At 47.6% G+C, this 13,619-nt stretch overlaps 1 protein-coding gene across 3 annotated transcripts in view; it reads right to left on the minus strand.

Annotated features, from left to right (window-relative positions):
* The window catches only part of PDE2A (phosphodiesterase 2A), a 392,093-nt gene that overhangs the window by 53,834 nt on the left and 324,640 nt on the right, over nt 1-13,619 (minus strand). For all 3 annotated transcript variants that reach the window (XM_079973519.1, XM_079973520.1, XM_079973521.1), the window contains 2 exons: nt 9,325-9,434; nt 6,110-6,165 (listed from right to left, as the gene is read on the minus strand). In XM_079973519.1, the coding sequence (XP_079829645.1) occupies nt 6,110-6,165; nt 9,325-9,434 (166 nt within the window). The remainder of the gene's footprint in view (nt 1-6,109; nt 6,166-9,324; nt 9,435-13,619) is intronic.

Raw genomic sequence — 13,619 nt, forward strand, 5'->3', positions numbered from 1 at the left:
CTTCAAATACCTAAAGGGCTGCCATGTGGAAGAGTGAGCAAGCTTGTTTTCTCGTGCTTTGGAGGGTAGGACTCGAATCCATGGCTTCAAGTTCCAAGAAAGGAGGTTCCCACTAAACATCAGGAGGAACTGTTTGGCAGTAAGAGCTGTTGGACAGTGAAACAGTCTCCCTCAGAAGGTGGTGGACTCTCTTTCATTGGGTGGTCATTTGTCATGGATTCTTTAGCGGTGGTTCCTGCCTGGAAGGGGGTTGGACTAGATGAGCCTTGGGGGTCCCCTTCCAATTCTGCTGTGCTGTGATTCTATGAGAGGTGTTATGCCACTGGAGGACCCAATGGCTGGTCAGAATCTCCTTTATTTTATTTTTTCCTTTTCAATATTTTTTTTAATTTAAATTTTTATTGAATTATTATGCAGATGCAAATGAAACAAAGTATACAAATATTTCAACTGAATAAAAAAAGAAAACAAAAGAAAACAGCAAAACAGAGCAAACGCAAAAAGTCAGAACATAAGTATAATACAAGATAACTATAATAGACATCCCTGAATGTCATTTCTCTACCAAGAAGCTGACTCTTTTAGAGTCAATTTCTTTTTATTATTGGTTTTTTTGACTTCCATCGACTTCACCGTGGTTCATTTCCTGTAACTAAAACAATTTCTCTGTATTTCAATATATTCCTCATCTTGGTATAAGGAGACATTTCCCCACTTACGGATTTATTCTAACCACAACCAAATCTTGGCTGTTGAACCTTGACTCGATAGGTAGGTATTTAGGCATTCCCCTTCCTTCTGGGCTATTTTATTTGACTTGCTCCTTAAGGCTTCAGTCAACTTAGCGAGTTCCAAGTATACTTGCTCAGCTTTTGTAGCCATTTTTCTCTAGTTGGTATATGGTTACCCTTCCAGTACTTGGCTATTAATATCCTAGCCACCGTTACTGCATAGAAAAATAATTTTAATCTTTCTTTTGGAATATTGCCAGTTAGAATCCCAAGAAGGAATGATTCCAGTTTTTTTGTAAAGCTGGAATCTCCTTTATTGACACTTTAATGCATTGGTTTCGGTTTTGCCCTTCCACGTGACAGCACTTCCGATCCTTGAAGATGGCTATCCCATCTATCTCGAAGCTACCAGCATGAGTTTGTTACGAAACTGCGGGAAACAGTGGAAGACAGGAGGGCCTGGCGTTCTCTGGTCCAGGGGGTCACGAAGAGTGGGGCACGACTAAACGACTGAACAACAACAAATCACATCTATTCTGTTTCTTCTCTTCTCCAGGCTAAACATACCCAGCTCCTTCAACCAGACAGTCCTCACACACTTTCTTTTTTCATTTTTATATACCAGTAAATGACATTGTTCGAGAACTGAGAGGTCTAGAATATTTTCCTGTTTCTATTCAGAATGTCAAGCTCTCAGTTCTAATGTATGCCGATGATACTGTTTTGATTTCTGCTGCCTTAACTGGGATGCGGAGACTTTTGAGGAAATTGAATGTGTTTTGCACAAAGAGCAGTTAACAGTCAACCATTCTAAAAGTAAAGTGGTGATTTTGGGGAAGAAGAGAAAACCTCACAGATGGGAGTTTGGACATTAAACCAGATAGTGTGCAGTGTTAGCTTCCTCTGCCATAAACTGAATGTATGTATGTTTGTGTGTGTGCAGGGCCGGATTTAGGTTTGATCAGGCCCTAAGTTACTGAAGGTAATGGGGCCCTTTATATGTCCAACTGTCTTTTGTCAACAACAAATTGCCACTGTGTTTTGTGTTGAATATATGCTATATGGTAATTTAAAGATAAAGGTAAAGGGACCCCTGACTGTTAGGTCCAGTCACGGACAACTCTGGGGTTGCGGCGCTCATATCACTTTACTGGCCGAGGGAGCCGGCGTACAGCTTCCGGGTCATGTGGCCAGCAGGACTAAGCCGCTTCTGGCGAACCAGAGCAACACACAGAAACGCCGTTTACCTTCCTGATGGAGCGGTACCTATTTATTTACTTGCACTTCATGTTTTTGAACTGCTAGGTTGGCAGGAGCAGGGACCAATCGACGGGAGCTCACCCCGTCGTGGGGATTCGAACCGCCAACCTTCTGATTGGCAAGCCCTAGGCTCAGTGGTTTAACCCACAGTGCCACCTGTGTCTCAATTTATGGACCTAATAGGTATCTAAAGCCATTTGTACAGGTTGCCATGCAACCATGCAGAATGTAGGCACCCTATATATAGAAATGAGCCAACCAGTGATATTTTAGGGAGCAGGCTAGCAGGCAGGGCTCATTGCTTACATCATAGGAGCCTACACAATACAAAACACGGTTGCTGTATGTACGTTTTATTTTATTTGTTTTTTATCTTCTATTTTGGAAATGTACATCCAGGTTTTTTTTACCTTTAATTTTGGGGGGGGTCCAAAGAGAGTGGGACCTTAAGCTAGAGCTTGTTTAAAAAGGTAAACAGACCCCTGACCATTAGGTCCAGTTGTGGACAACTCTGGGGTTGCAGCGCTCATCTCGCTTTACTGGCCGAGGGAGCCAGCGTACAGCTTCCGGGTCATGTGGACAGCATGACTAAGCTGCTTCTGGCGAACCAGAGCAGCATACGGAAACATTGTTTACCTTCCCGCTGGAGCAGTACCTATTTATCTACTTGCACTTTGACGTGCTTTTGAACTGCTAGGTTGGCAGGAGCTGGGACTGAGCAACGGGAGCTCACCCCGTTGCGGGGATTCGAACCGCCAACCTTCTGATTGGCAAGCCCTAGGCTCTGTGGTTTAACCCACAGTGCCACCCACGTCCCAGAGCTTGTTTAGCTTATACGTAAAGCTCTCTCTCTCTCTCTCTCTCTCTCTCTCTCTCTGTGCAAATTAAACTGTAATGCCCTCTTGCCACTGAATTACACTAAGAATGTGTAATGGTTCTAGGGGGGTTGCTCGTGCGTAAGTTGGCGCCACACCTGGCTGGGTTACCTGGGTGAACCCTTTCTGTCCGGACAGCCACCCATCCGTGGCTGTCTCAATCGCTGGCAGAATCCGTCAGTGGGCGTTTCTTGAACTTCTTCCAGCATAGAAGTCCTTTGACGCCCAGTCTCCTCCTACTCTCCCTGCGCGGAAGTCTTCTGCGCAGGGAGGGTGTGGGCAGCGGAGGACCCATGCTCTCCCCGGTGGTCTCCGGCGAGGAGTCATGGAGCCTTCTCTCCGATTCCCCCATCTGCCCCCCTCCTCTACTGGTGCTACGCTGATTTCCTTCCCCAGCGGATGGGCTGCTTCTCTCCCTACTGGGACCCTCTCCGGCATCCCTCTGGAGCCTTCCTTCCGCCTCTGGCGCCGATGGAAGTTCCCTGACAGAATGCGTCCACAGCGATCCTGGCAATGAATGCACAGCATTCTTCTCTTTCTCTACTTCGTTCCTTCCATTTGCAGTTCTCCCTAGAAAAGTGCCCCTGTCATAAATCTCCGGTTAATTAGCACTGAGTTCTCACCAGCCTCGCAGAGACCTTAGCCAACCCCACCAAGCCTGCCAGGAAGAAATACAACACAAGCTCCCTGCTCTGTAATTCTGACAAGCTGCTAAAAGCAGGCCCAGTCCAACAACTGGGGAGCATGAGATCCTGCAGAAAGGAGCCCAGTTCTCCCTGTCAATCAGCCCAGCCACATTCACACCATCCCTTTAAAACACAATGATGCCAGTTCAAACAGCCATGGCTCCCCGCCCCCCCCCATAAAGAATCCTGGGAGTTGTAGCTTGTTTAGGGTGCTGAGAGTTGCTAGGGGGTCCTCAATTCCTCTCCCAGAGCTACATTTTCCAGAATTCCCCATGCAGAGGGGTGGATAGTTAAACCCAGGCATAGGCAAACTCAGCCCTCCAGATGTTTTGGGGCTACAATTCCCATCATCCCTGACCACTGGTCCTGTTAGCTAGGGATGATGGGAACTGTAGTCCCAAAACATCTTGGGGGCTGAGTTTGCCTATGACTGGTTAAAACACTCTGGATAGTTAAAGTTTCTACTGCCATCCTTTTGCTGTCCGAAAAAGCTACATACTTGATCTTCATTTATTTTAATTTATTTGATTTTATAAAATTTGTACGCCGCTTGATTGTTAAAAAAAACCTCAAAACTGTTCACAAAAAAAGATAAAGCGATAAGATTGACAATAAGAAAACAACAACAACAATTTAAAACTTTTCAAAAGTTTTTTTTTTTTAAAAAAAAAACCCAAACAGATTAAAACTCACTGTTTCTAAAACCGCTGGAGTGGCTTGTCAAAACAGGGGTGTTTTTAGCAGGAGTGGAAAAGAGGACTCTGAAGGTACTTGCCTGATTTCAAGTGGCAGGGAGTTCCAAAGTATATAGTAAGCACTGCCACACAAAAAGAGCAAATTCTTATGAATGTGGAGCAGGTGATACTTGGGGCGCTTGCAAGAGTGCCAGTTCTGCTAGCCAAAGCAGCTGAATGGGTGCATAGGGGGTGAGGTGATCTCACAGGTAAACCGGCCCCAAGCTTTTAACGGCTTTATATAGGAATAGCTGAGTTTCCTGCATTGCAGGGGGTTGAACTAGATGACCCTCTGGGTCTCTTCCAGCTCTACATTTCTATTATTCTAACACCCAGTTGCAAAGCGGCGGCCAGCGCCAATCTCTGAGCACAGATGTTGTTCATCTGAAGGCAGCCCTGTACCGGGAAATTTTTTATGTTTGTCAGTTTATTATGCTTTTGCATTTGTTGGAAGCCGCCCAGCTGGGGCAACCCAGCCAGAGGGGCAGGGTATGATGATGATGATGATGATGATGATGATGATGACAAGTCCTCACTTCTGCCAGCAACTGTAAAGGCCCATGCGGCTTTGTGGAAACGAAGGGCGCCTGCCATGTGGTCCCATCTCCCTGTGCCAGCAGGGAAAGGTCAGCGCCTCTTAATCATCTTAATTCCTTTTTAATAAGCGCTGGTGCGAATTTCGCAGATGTGGCACCAGAGCACCAGGCGCTAATCCACTTAAGCCCTTATCTCCCCTGCTGCCGACTCCGTCGCTGCAACCTTGCTGGGCGCTGGCAAGAGAAGTCGGGCAGCTCCAGGGCTTGGTTAACCTCGCCACTCGCCTCGCCGCCTCCGTGAAGGGAAAGTTCTGCAGAAATCGCATCCCGGTTTGACCCTCCGGCTCTTGGGGCTTGAACGAGGCGGCTTAATTGGAGTGCCGATAATGGCCGTGTCAGAGAGGCTGCCACGACTGACCTCTTCAGCCTCTCTTGCCACACACCGCTGAGCCGCCAGTCTGGGTTTCTGGGTAAAGCCCTCTCAAGGCAGCCCGGATAAGCAATTAAAACCGCAAACTACGGCTAAAATAATCTCGTTACAGGTAGAACAAGCTGAAAGCAGCAGTCTGAAAAAACGTTACAGAGCCCAGCCCAGGAATTAAATGCAAAACAGCCCATTTAAATCAGGTTTCCCGGTGCCAGCTTGGCGCTGCGGATGCCAACTGGAGCAAGGCCTTTTCGGCATCTAATTGCTGCTCAGAGTTCTACACTGGGCACCAATCTGTTGCCAAGCCAAGTTCAATGTGTTGCTATTGGTATCTAAAGCCTTTTGGGACCAGTTTACCTACGAGAACACCGTACCCCATATACCTATTGCCCACTCGACTGCTTCAGTTGGTAGAATTGGCATGGCCACAGCTGCTACATAATACCTGCTGTGCATTTGTAAGAACTCAATTGCTTAGTGTGGCAGCACCTGCCCTGTGGAACTCCCTGCCTCTTGATTTCAGACAGGAGCCTTCCCTGTATTCTTTTCGGTGCCTGCTAAAAACGTTCTTGGTCAGACAAGCCGACTCAGTTGTTGAGAATGTGCGCTTTCTTCGCTTCTTAGTCGGCTGCTATTTTAACTTTTCGAAGGTCTGAAATTATGGGTGCTCATTTTTCGCCGTGATAATTTAACTGCTTTAGCCTGTTTGTAAACCGCTTTGAGGTTGTGGGTTTTTAAAACAACAACAACCGGGAGGTGCATATATTTTGGGAAATAAATAATGCCTCCGTCCACAAAGACCTGAGTAGAACGCCTCCTTCCCCGCAGACCCTCTTAGGTGCGAATACCTGTGGACTTACCAGGATGACACAGACCACGGTCCCTGCATCCCTGTCCGCCAAGGGGATGATCAGCACTGCAAGGCAAAGAGGACAGGACCCCATCAGGGGGAGAGTTTAGCAAAGGGGGAGGCAGGAAGGAGAAGGAAGCAGGAAGACGGCGGGCTGGAGATAAGGTGGGGGAGAACCCTTTGCACCCCACGAGATGGGGGAGAAAAGCAGCGGGGACAGGGCAATGCTACCCAGACTTGAGAAATGGGCAAACCTTCAACTGTCACCTGGGTAGGGCAGCCATTTTGCCAGGTTGCACCTCTTTGCCCCTGAACCGAGCCAGCTCTTCATTATAGGAACAACTGCTTAGAAACAGTGGCGTAGCGTGGGTTGTCAGCACCCGGGGTAAGGCAAGTAATTTGCGCCCCCTAACCCGTGGATTTGCGCCCCCTAACCCGTGCATTTGCGCCCCTAACCCTACCCCTAACCCCCAGATGTTGCGCCTGGTGCAGCCGGCCCCCCTGCACCCCCCACGCTACGCCACTGCTTAGAAACTGGTGCCTGGTTTGAGGTTTTGTTCTTCCTCTTCCCTCTCCAACCCATTCCCCTTGCGTGTCGTGTTTTTGTTCAGATTACAAGCCCGTGCTTGTTCTGATCGTATGTAAGCTTCTCTGATATTTTGGGCTGAAGATCAGGGTATTAATCCTCCAAATAAAATAAAAAATAAAAATCAGTTCCTTGTTTTCCCATTGTTCCATATTAAGTGAGATAGCTCAGTTGGTAGAGACTCTTAAACTCAGGGTCGTGGGTTCAAGCCCCACCACCGGCTTGCAGGGGGTTGGACTAGATGACCCCTGTGGTCCCTTCCAACTCTGATTCTATGATTTCCACATCGTTTAAAAAAAATAAAATTCTCATGAAGGTTTGCAAGCATTTCCGTACAAACTTCTCCAAACGGACACATAGCTACCCAAAGAGGCTGCGGCAAGCCAGTCAGAGGGGGCGGGATACAAAAAAATAAAATGTATGTAATTTTGCCTTATTTTGTTTTGCATTTAAAGCCTCCTTTTTCCTCCCAGGAGCTCAAGATGGTGTGTGCAGCTTTCTCTTCCTGCATGGTTTATCCTCACGACAACCCTGTGAGGTAGGGTATGTTGAGAGGAGCAGAGACTGGCTCAAGGTCACACCCAGTGACCTTCATTCACGGATGGGTGGGTATTTGAACCTTGGTCTCCCAGGTCCTAGTCCAGCACTCTAACCACTGAACCACACTGCCTCTCCAGGTTCCCCAGCCATGCACTATTTGGGCAGAATGGGGGGGGGATATTTTTATTGTTACTATTTAATAAATTTTTACACCACCCTATACCCATAGATCTCAACAACCTAAACTAGGGTTACCAGACGTCCCTGGTTCCCGGGGACAGCCCCCAGATTCACCAATCTGTCCCCGGACAAAATCTTGTTGGGAAACTGTGTACGTGCAGCTACTCACACAGAGTCAATTAAGGTTTGGCAGACAGCCAGAAGGCAATCTGAAGGAGTAAGTCTGCCTGGTGATAACAGAGACATGGAGACTGCTCCCTGATTGGTCAAGCTCTCTCAAAGGAGTGATAATTAATGGCCTACTAACTGGAATCTGTTAGTTCGGAGTTTGTGAGTTCAGAGTTCTGTGTGTCAGTGTAGGAGCTGTGAGTCATGTCAGAGAGAGCTAGCAAAAGATCTGTGTTCTGTTCCTGTAAATAGTCCACTGTATATAATAAACACCTAACGACAAGTTCCTGGTTCCTGCTTCGTCTATCCTGTCTGCAGCCAAGTCGCCAATTGCTTCCGTGGATTCTGCGTTTACTCTGCTAGGTCTGGCTAAGGTCCTGCAACTAGCCAGAAAGTTGCAAAACAACAAATAGGTTTTACCAATAAATCTGTCCTTGGATTTTAATTAATGTCCCCGGATTTATGCCTGGGGACTTCCGGCGAGGCAACATGGCGGGCGCCACGGCAGCGAGCAGCACTGGAGGTCCCGGCCATGCCAAAGTTCCAGCCAGCCAATCCGCTGGCTGGCTGGCGTGGGAGCTATTTAAACTGAGGCGTGAGCCAGAGAGCTTTCTTCTGGCTCGGATCCTCGATCAACGCTCATCCCGAACTCGCGCAGAGCCGCCCGCAGCAGAAGAGCCCACGGCGCTCCAACGGGCTCTGAGCCGCTGAGCTGCCTTGTGTGTGTGCTTTAAAGCGTGTTTTCCCAAGACCAGTGAGCGCCTTTACTCAATCTCTCTCCACACCCCTCCACCTCTCTTTTTGGGGGGCATTTGTGTGTTTGTAGATGGGCTTCTCCACCTGCCTTGTGTTGAGATGCGCACTCGACAACTTTGGGGTTCCTGCCAAAAAAAAGGTCAAGAACTCTGGGCAACCCGAACAGCTGGTAGGTGGCAAAAGAGGGAGATCCCTGGCCGAGCCCGCGTTAACTAGGGCAGGCCACACCCCCAGAGCCAGCCGATTGGCTGGCCAGGGGGTGACGCAGCCGGGGATTCCCCCAATCGTGTGGGGGCTGGGCTCCAGCCGCCGCACACATGGTGGGGCTGTGAAGCCCGCAGAATGCGGCAGCTAGACTGGTGACTGGGAGCGGCCGCCGAGACCACATAACACCAGTCTTGAAAGACCTACATTGGCTCCCAGTACGTTTCCGAGCACAATTCAAAGTGTTGGTGCTGACCTTGAAAGCCCTAAATGGCCTCGGTCCAGTATATCTGAAGGAGCGTCTCCACCCCCATCGTTCAGCCCAGACACTGAGGTCCAAAGCTGAGGGCCTTCTGGCGGTTCCCTCACTGCAAGAAGCCAAGTTACAGGGAACCAGGCAGAGGGCCTTCTCAGTGGTGGCCCCTGCCCTGTGGAACACCCTCCCACCAGATGTCAAAGAGACTTTTAGAAGACATCTGAAGGCAGCCCTGTTTAGGGAAGCTTTTAATGTTTGATAGGTTATTGTATTTTAGTGTTTTGTTGGAAGCCGCCCAGATGGGTGGGGTATAAATAATAAATTATTATTATTATTATTATTATTATTATTATTATTATTATTACCCCACCTCCTCTGGAGGGCGGAAGTGGCTTTCCTAAAATAATAAAGCATGAAATTCAAAAAAAGAAAAAGGAAAGCGAAAAGGAAAGTGTCCCCAGATTCCTTGAAAGAAATCTGGCAACCATAACGTCAACCCGCTTCCGCTCCAGCTCTTTCCCAGGCCGGTTCTTACCTTGCTTATCCGGAGCTAACGGGGCGGCCAGGCCAACCATGGGCTTGCCCTGCAACTCCGCCGACGGAAGCCCTTTGCAGTCCACCCTCTTCTGCTGCAGGACGGCATCTCTGAAAGGACAATTAAAAAAGAAAGCAGAGCTGAAGGAGAGCTGGTACAAGAACGAGGCGAAAGGCTAGAGTGCCCCGCAAACGCAAAATGGTAAATTAGCTTTGGAGAAATGCCCAAGGATTCCAGGCACCTCCTTCATGAGAGGTTCAGAGGATGGCAACACGAGAACGGGGCCTTTTCTGTAGCGGCTCCCTGTTTGTGGGACGCTCTCCCCAGGGAGACTCGCCTGGCACCATCTTAAGGCTCCATCTTTAGGCATCCCGGTTTCTGATTAGATCCCGGAATGTCCCACTTTTCCTTAGGAAGTCCCTATTTTCATCAGAGATGAGTTGGAGGGTATGGAGCTATAAGTAACTAGACAACCTTTAGAAGACATCTGAAGGCAGCCCTGCCTAGGGAGGTTTTTTAAAAAAATGTTTAATGTTCTCTGATGTTTTTATATCTGTTGGAAGCCGCCCAGAGTGGATGGGGCAACCCAGTCAGATGGGTGGGGTAATAATAATAATAATAATAATAATAATAATAATAATTTTATTTATACCCTGCCCTCCCCAGCCAGAGCCAGGCTCAGGGCGGTTAACACCAGTAAAATTACAGTAAAAACATAATGGGGGGGGGGAACCAATTTAAAATACAGGTTAAAATGCAATTTAAAATGCAGCCTCATTTTACATAGATCAAAACCATAAAGGGGGGGGACATATAATAATATATAATATTTATATATATATATATATATATATATATATATATATATCACATATAATAATAGTAATGATAATAATAATAATAATAATAATAATTTTCATTGGAGAAATGTTGGAGGGTTCGCATTCAGCAGTTTAGGGAACCTTTAGAGAAACAGAGCCCTGGTGTTCTCAAAAAAGCTCTCAAATATGCGATGAACACTGTTTGAGCATAAAGAAAGGGGACCTCTCCAACTCTCCAAGCTGAGGGTGGGGTGCTCAGAGGCGCCATTCAAAAGCCGGGAGCAAGTCCCATTAGCACCTGCTTGTTGGCGCTTCCCAATAAAGAACCTTGGGTTAGAATCAGAGTGTTAAGTGGTCATTCTCACCAAGCAAAGATTTTTCTCGGCTGAGTGCGAAGGGAAAGTGAGAAACAGCCTCCTGGCCTTTAAAACGGTCCAGCTGAATGTAGCCCTTCGGCCCTCAGAGGCTATGGGGAAGTGGGTCTCCTCTGTGGCGGCCCCTAATCTGTGGGACTCCCTCTGCAAGGGTATGTTACGGGCACCTTCCTTGAGTAGTTTAAGGAGGATGCTGAAAACCCCCTGCCCACTTTTGAACCTTGAGGCGTATGCTTTAAATTGTTTCTAACCATCGAATTGCTGAGTTGAAAGGGACCCCTCAAGGTCCTCTAGTCCAACCCCACGAAATGCGGGGATCACAGCCAAGCATACGTATGCACTGAGTAGCTCATGTTTAGCGTCAGAGCAGCCTGCACAGGTGTAAGAACGGATCCCAGGTAGAGAAGGAAGGAAGCTGTACTGCCAATTTTGCTGAGCCACAGAGTATTTCATTTTAATTTATATCTGTTTATTTATTAGATTAAAATACCACCCTTCATCAAAAGATCCCAGGGCAGTACACAAGATAAAATAATAGATTATAATCTGGGTTTTGGAAGAGACATGGTCTCAGCCTTTGCAGATTAGACTGCTGCTCAGATCCAGAGATGTGGATGCCATGCAACCTTGATAATGATGATGATGATAACAACAACAACAACAACAACAATAACAATAATATATTACTTATACCCTGCCCATCTGGCTGGGTCTCCCCAGCCACTCTGGGCAGCTTTCAACAGAATATTAAAAACATGACAGAACATTAGACATTCAAAACTTCCCTAAACAAGGCTGCCTTCAGATGTCTTCTAAAAGTCAGGTACAGTGGATATGAACGGGATCTGTTCCGTTTGCTTCTAGAAGCAAATGTAACTAGCGACGGCACGTCTGCGCATGCACGTGCTGCTTTTCGCCGATTCTGCGCATGCGTGTGACGTCATTTTGAGCGTCTGCGTGTGCGCAAGCGGCAAAACATGGAAGTAATGCCCTCCGTTACTTCTGGGTTGCCGCGGAGTGCAGCTCAAATGCGCTCAACTCAAAGCATATTCGAACCGAGGTATGACTGTAGTTGTTTATTTCCTTGACATCTGGTGGGAGGGTGTTCCACAGGGTGGGTGCCACCACCGAGAAGGCCCTCTGCCCAGCTGTAACCTCACTTCTCAGAGGGAGGGAACAGCCAGAAGGCCCTCGGCGCTGGACCTCAGTGTCCAGGCAGAACGATGGAGGTGCAGACACTCCTTCAGGTATACTGGACCAAGGCCATTGAGGGCTTTCAAGGTCAGCACCAACACTTTGAATTGTGCTTGGAAACGTACTGGGAGCCTCTGAATGTTAAAATGACGTTGGGCTTAAAGAGAATATGGCATTAGTGATCTAGTTAAAAGGAGTATGAAAAAATTCTTAAAAAGAAAAGGGGGAAAAGATCAGAGTAATATTATGTCAAATTTAAACAAAATGGCACAAGGGTTTAAGTTATTAAGAATGGTTAAAATCTGAGAATGAGAAGAGAAGGAAAATTGGAGACATAATAGGTTGAAATATACAACTATAAACAAGGTTTGAAAGAGGGTTAGAATTTGCTGAATTTGATTGTGTGAAGGGGAACACAAAGAAGGGAGATGTGAGGAAGTCAAGAAAGAAGGTTATATAGATAATAAGTTAAAAAAATGGATTTTCTCTTGTTTATGTTTTTATTGTCTTTTTCTGTTTCTTTATGATGTACTTTTTCTTTTTGTTGTTTCTATTATATAAAACCTTAATAAATATCTTTTTTTTTAAAAAAAGGAAACGTACTGGGAGCCAATGAAGATCTTTCAAGACCGGTGTTATGTGGTCTCGGCGGCCGCTCCCACGTTTCCAGTCTAGCTGCCGCATTCTGGATTGGTTGTAGTTTCCGAGTCACCTTCAAAGGCAGCCCCACATAGAACGCATTGCAGTAGTCCAAGCGGGAGATAACCAGAGCATGCATCACTCTGGCGAGACAGTCCGCAGACAGGGAGGGTCTCATCCTGTGTACCGGGTGGAGCTGATAAACAGCTGCCCTGGACACAGAATTGACCTGCGCCTCCATGGACAGCGGTGAGTCCAAAATGACTCCCAGGCTGGAATCTGGTCCTTTAAAGCCCTGGTTTAGGGCTTTAAAGGTCAGCACCAACTATATTTATATATATTTGCTGCTGGGACATACTGGCCACTGCGTTTCTCCTTCCCACCTGTTTTCCCTTCAGCTAGCAGAACAGCTTGTGATGTGTGTGTCCCTCCCTCCCTCCCTCCCTCCCTCCCTCCCTCCCTCTTGCTACCTTGTAAGGATTACTGCCAAATCCCCCCTGGCATTTCGGAGGATTTGACGGTAAGCTGCTACAGCTGCCCACAAGATCCAGTTCTCCCTTTGGGGAGGTGAGACTTCCTGGTGAACCGGAAGCTCCCAAAAAGAAGAACAGCAGAGCTGGAAAAGAGACCGAGGCTCCTAGATTCATAGGATGGTCGGGCTGGAAGGGACCCCCAAGGATCATTCCGTCTGTTATGTACTGAGCTGAATCCTAGAACAATAGGATCCAGAATGCAGCAGTCTGATTGGTCCGCAGGAGCCACCCAATGCAGCTCCAGGTGGAAGTGAATCAGCGACCTGATTGGCCTGCAGGAGCAGCCAATCAGGCTCCTGCGTGAAGTGAATCAGCAATCTGATTGGCCTGCAGGAGCAGCCAATCAGGCTCCTGCGAGAAGTGAATCAGCAATCTGATTGGCCTGCGGGAGCAGCCAATCAGGCTTCTGGAGGAGGTGAATCCGCAACCTGATTGGCCTACAGGAGCAGCCCTGAATTAGCCAATCACGCGGGGCCCGTTGTGTAAATAATGTATACAGTCATACCTGGCTTGAATTAGCTTCGGGATGAATATTTTCAGGTTGCACTCCGTGGTGACCCAGAAGTAATGGAGCACGTTACTTCCGGGTTTCGGCACTCGCGCATGTGCAGATGCTCAAAATGATGTCACATGCATGCGCGGAAGTGGTGAAACGCGACCCATGCATGCGCAGATGTGCAGTCGCGTCTTACATTCGCTTCAGGATGCGAATGGGGCTCCGGAACAGATCCCGT

The sequence above is a fragment of the Podarcis cretensis genome (genome assembly GCF_951804945.1).
Source record: "Podarcis cretensis genome assembly, chromosome: 4".
NCBI classification, from domain to species: Eukaryota; Metazoa; Chordata; class Lepidosauria; order Squamata; family Lacertidae; genus Podarcis; species Podarcis cretensis.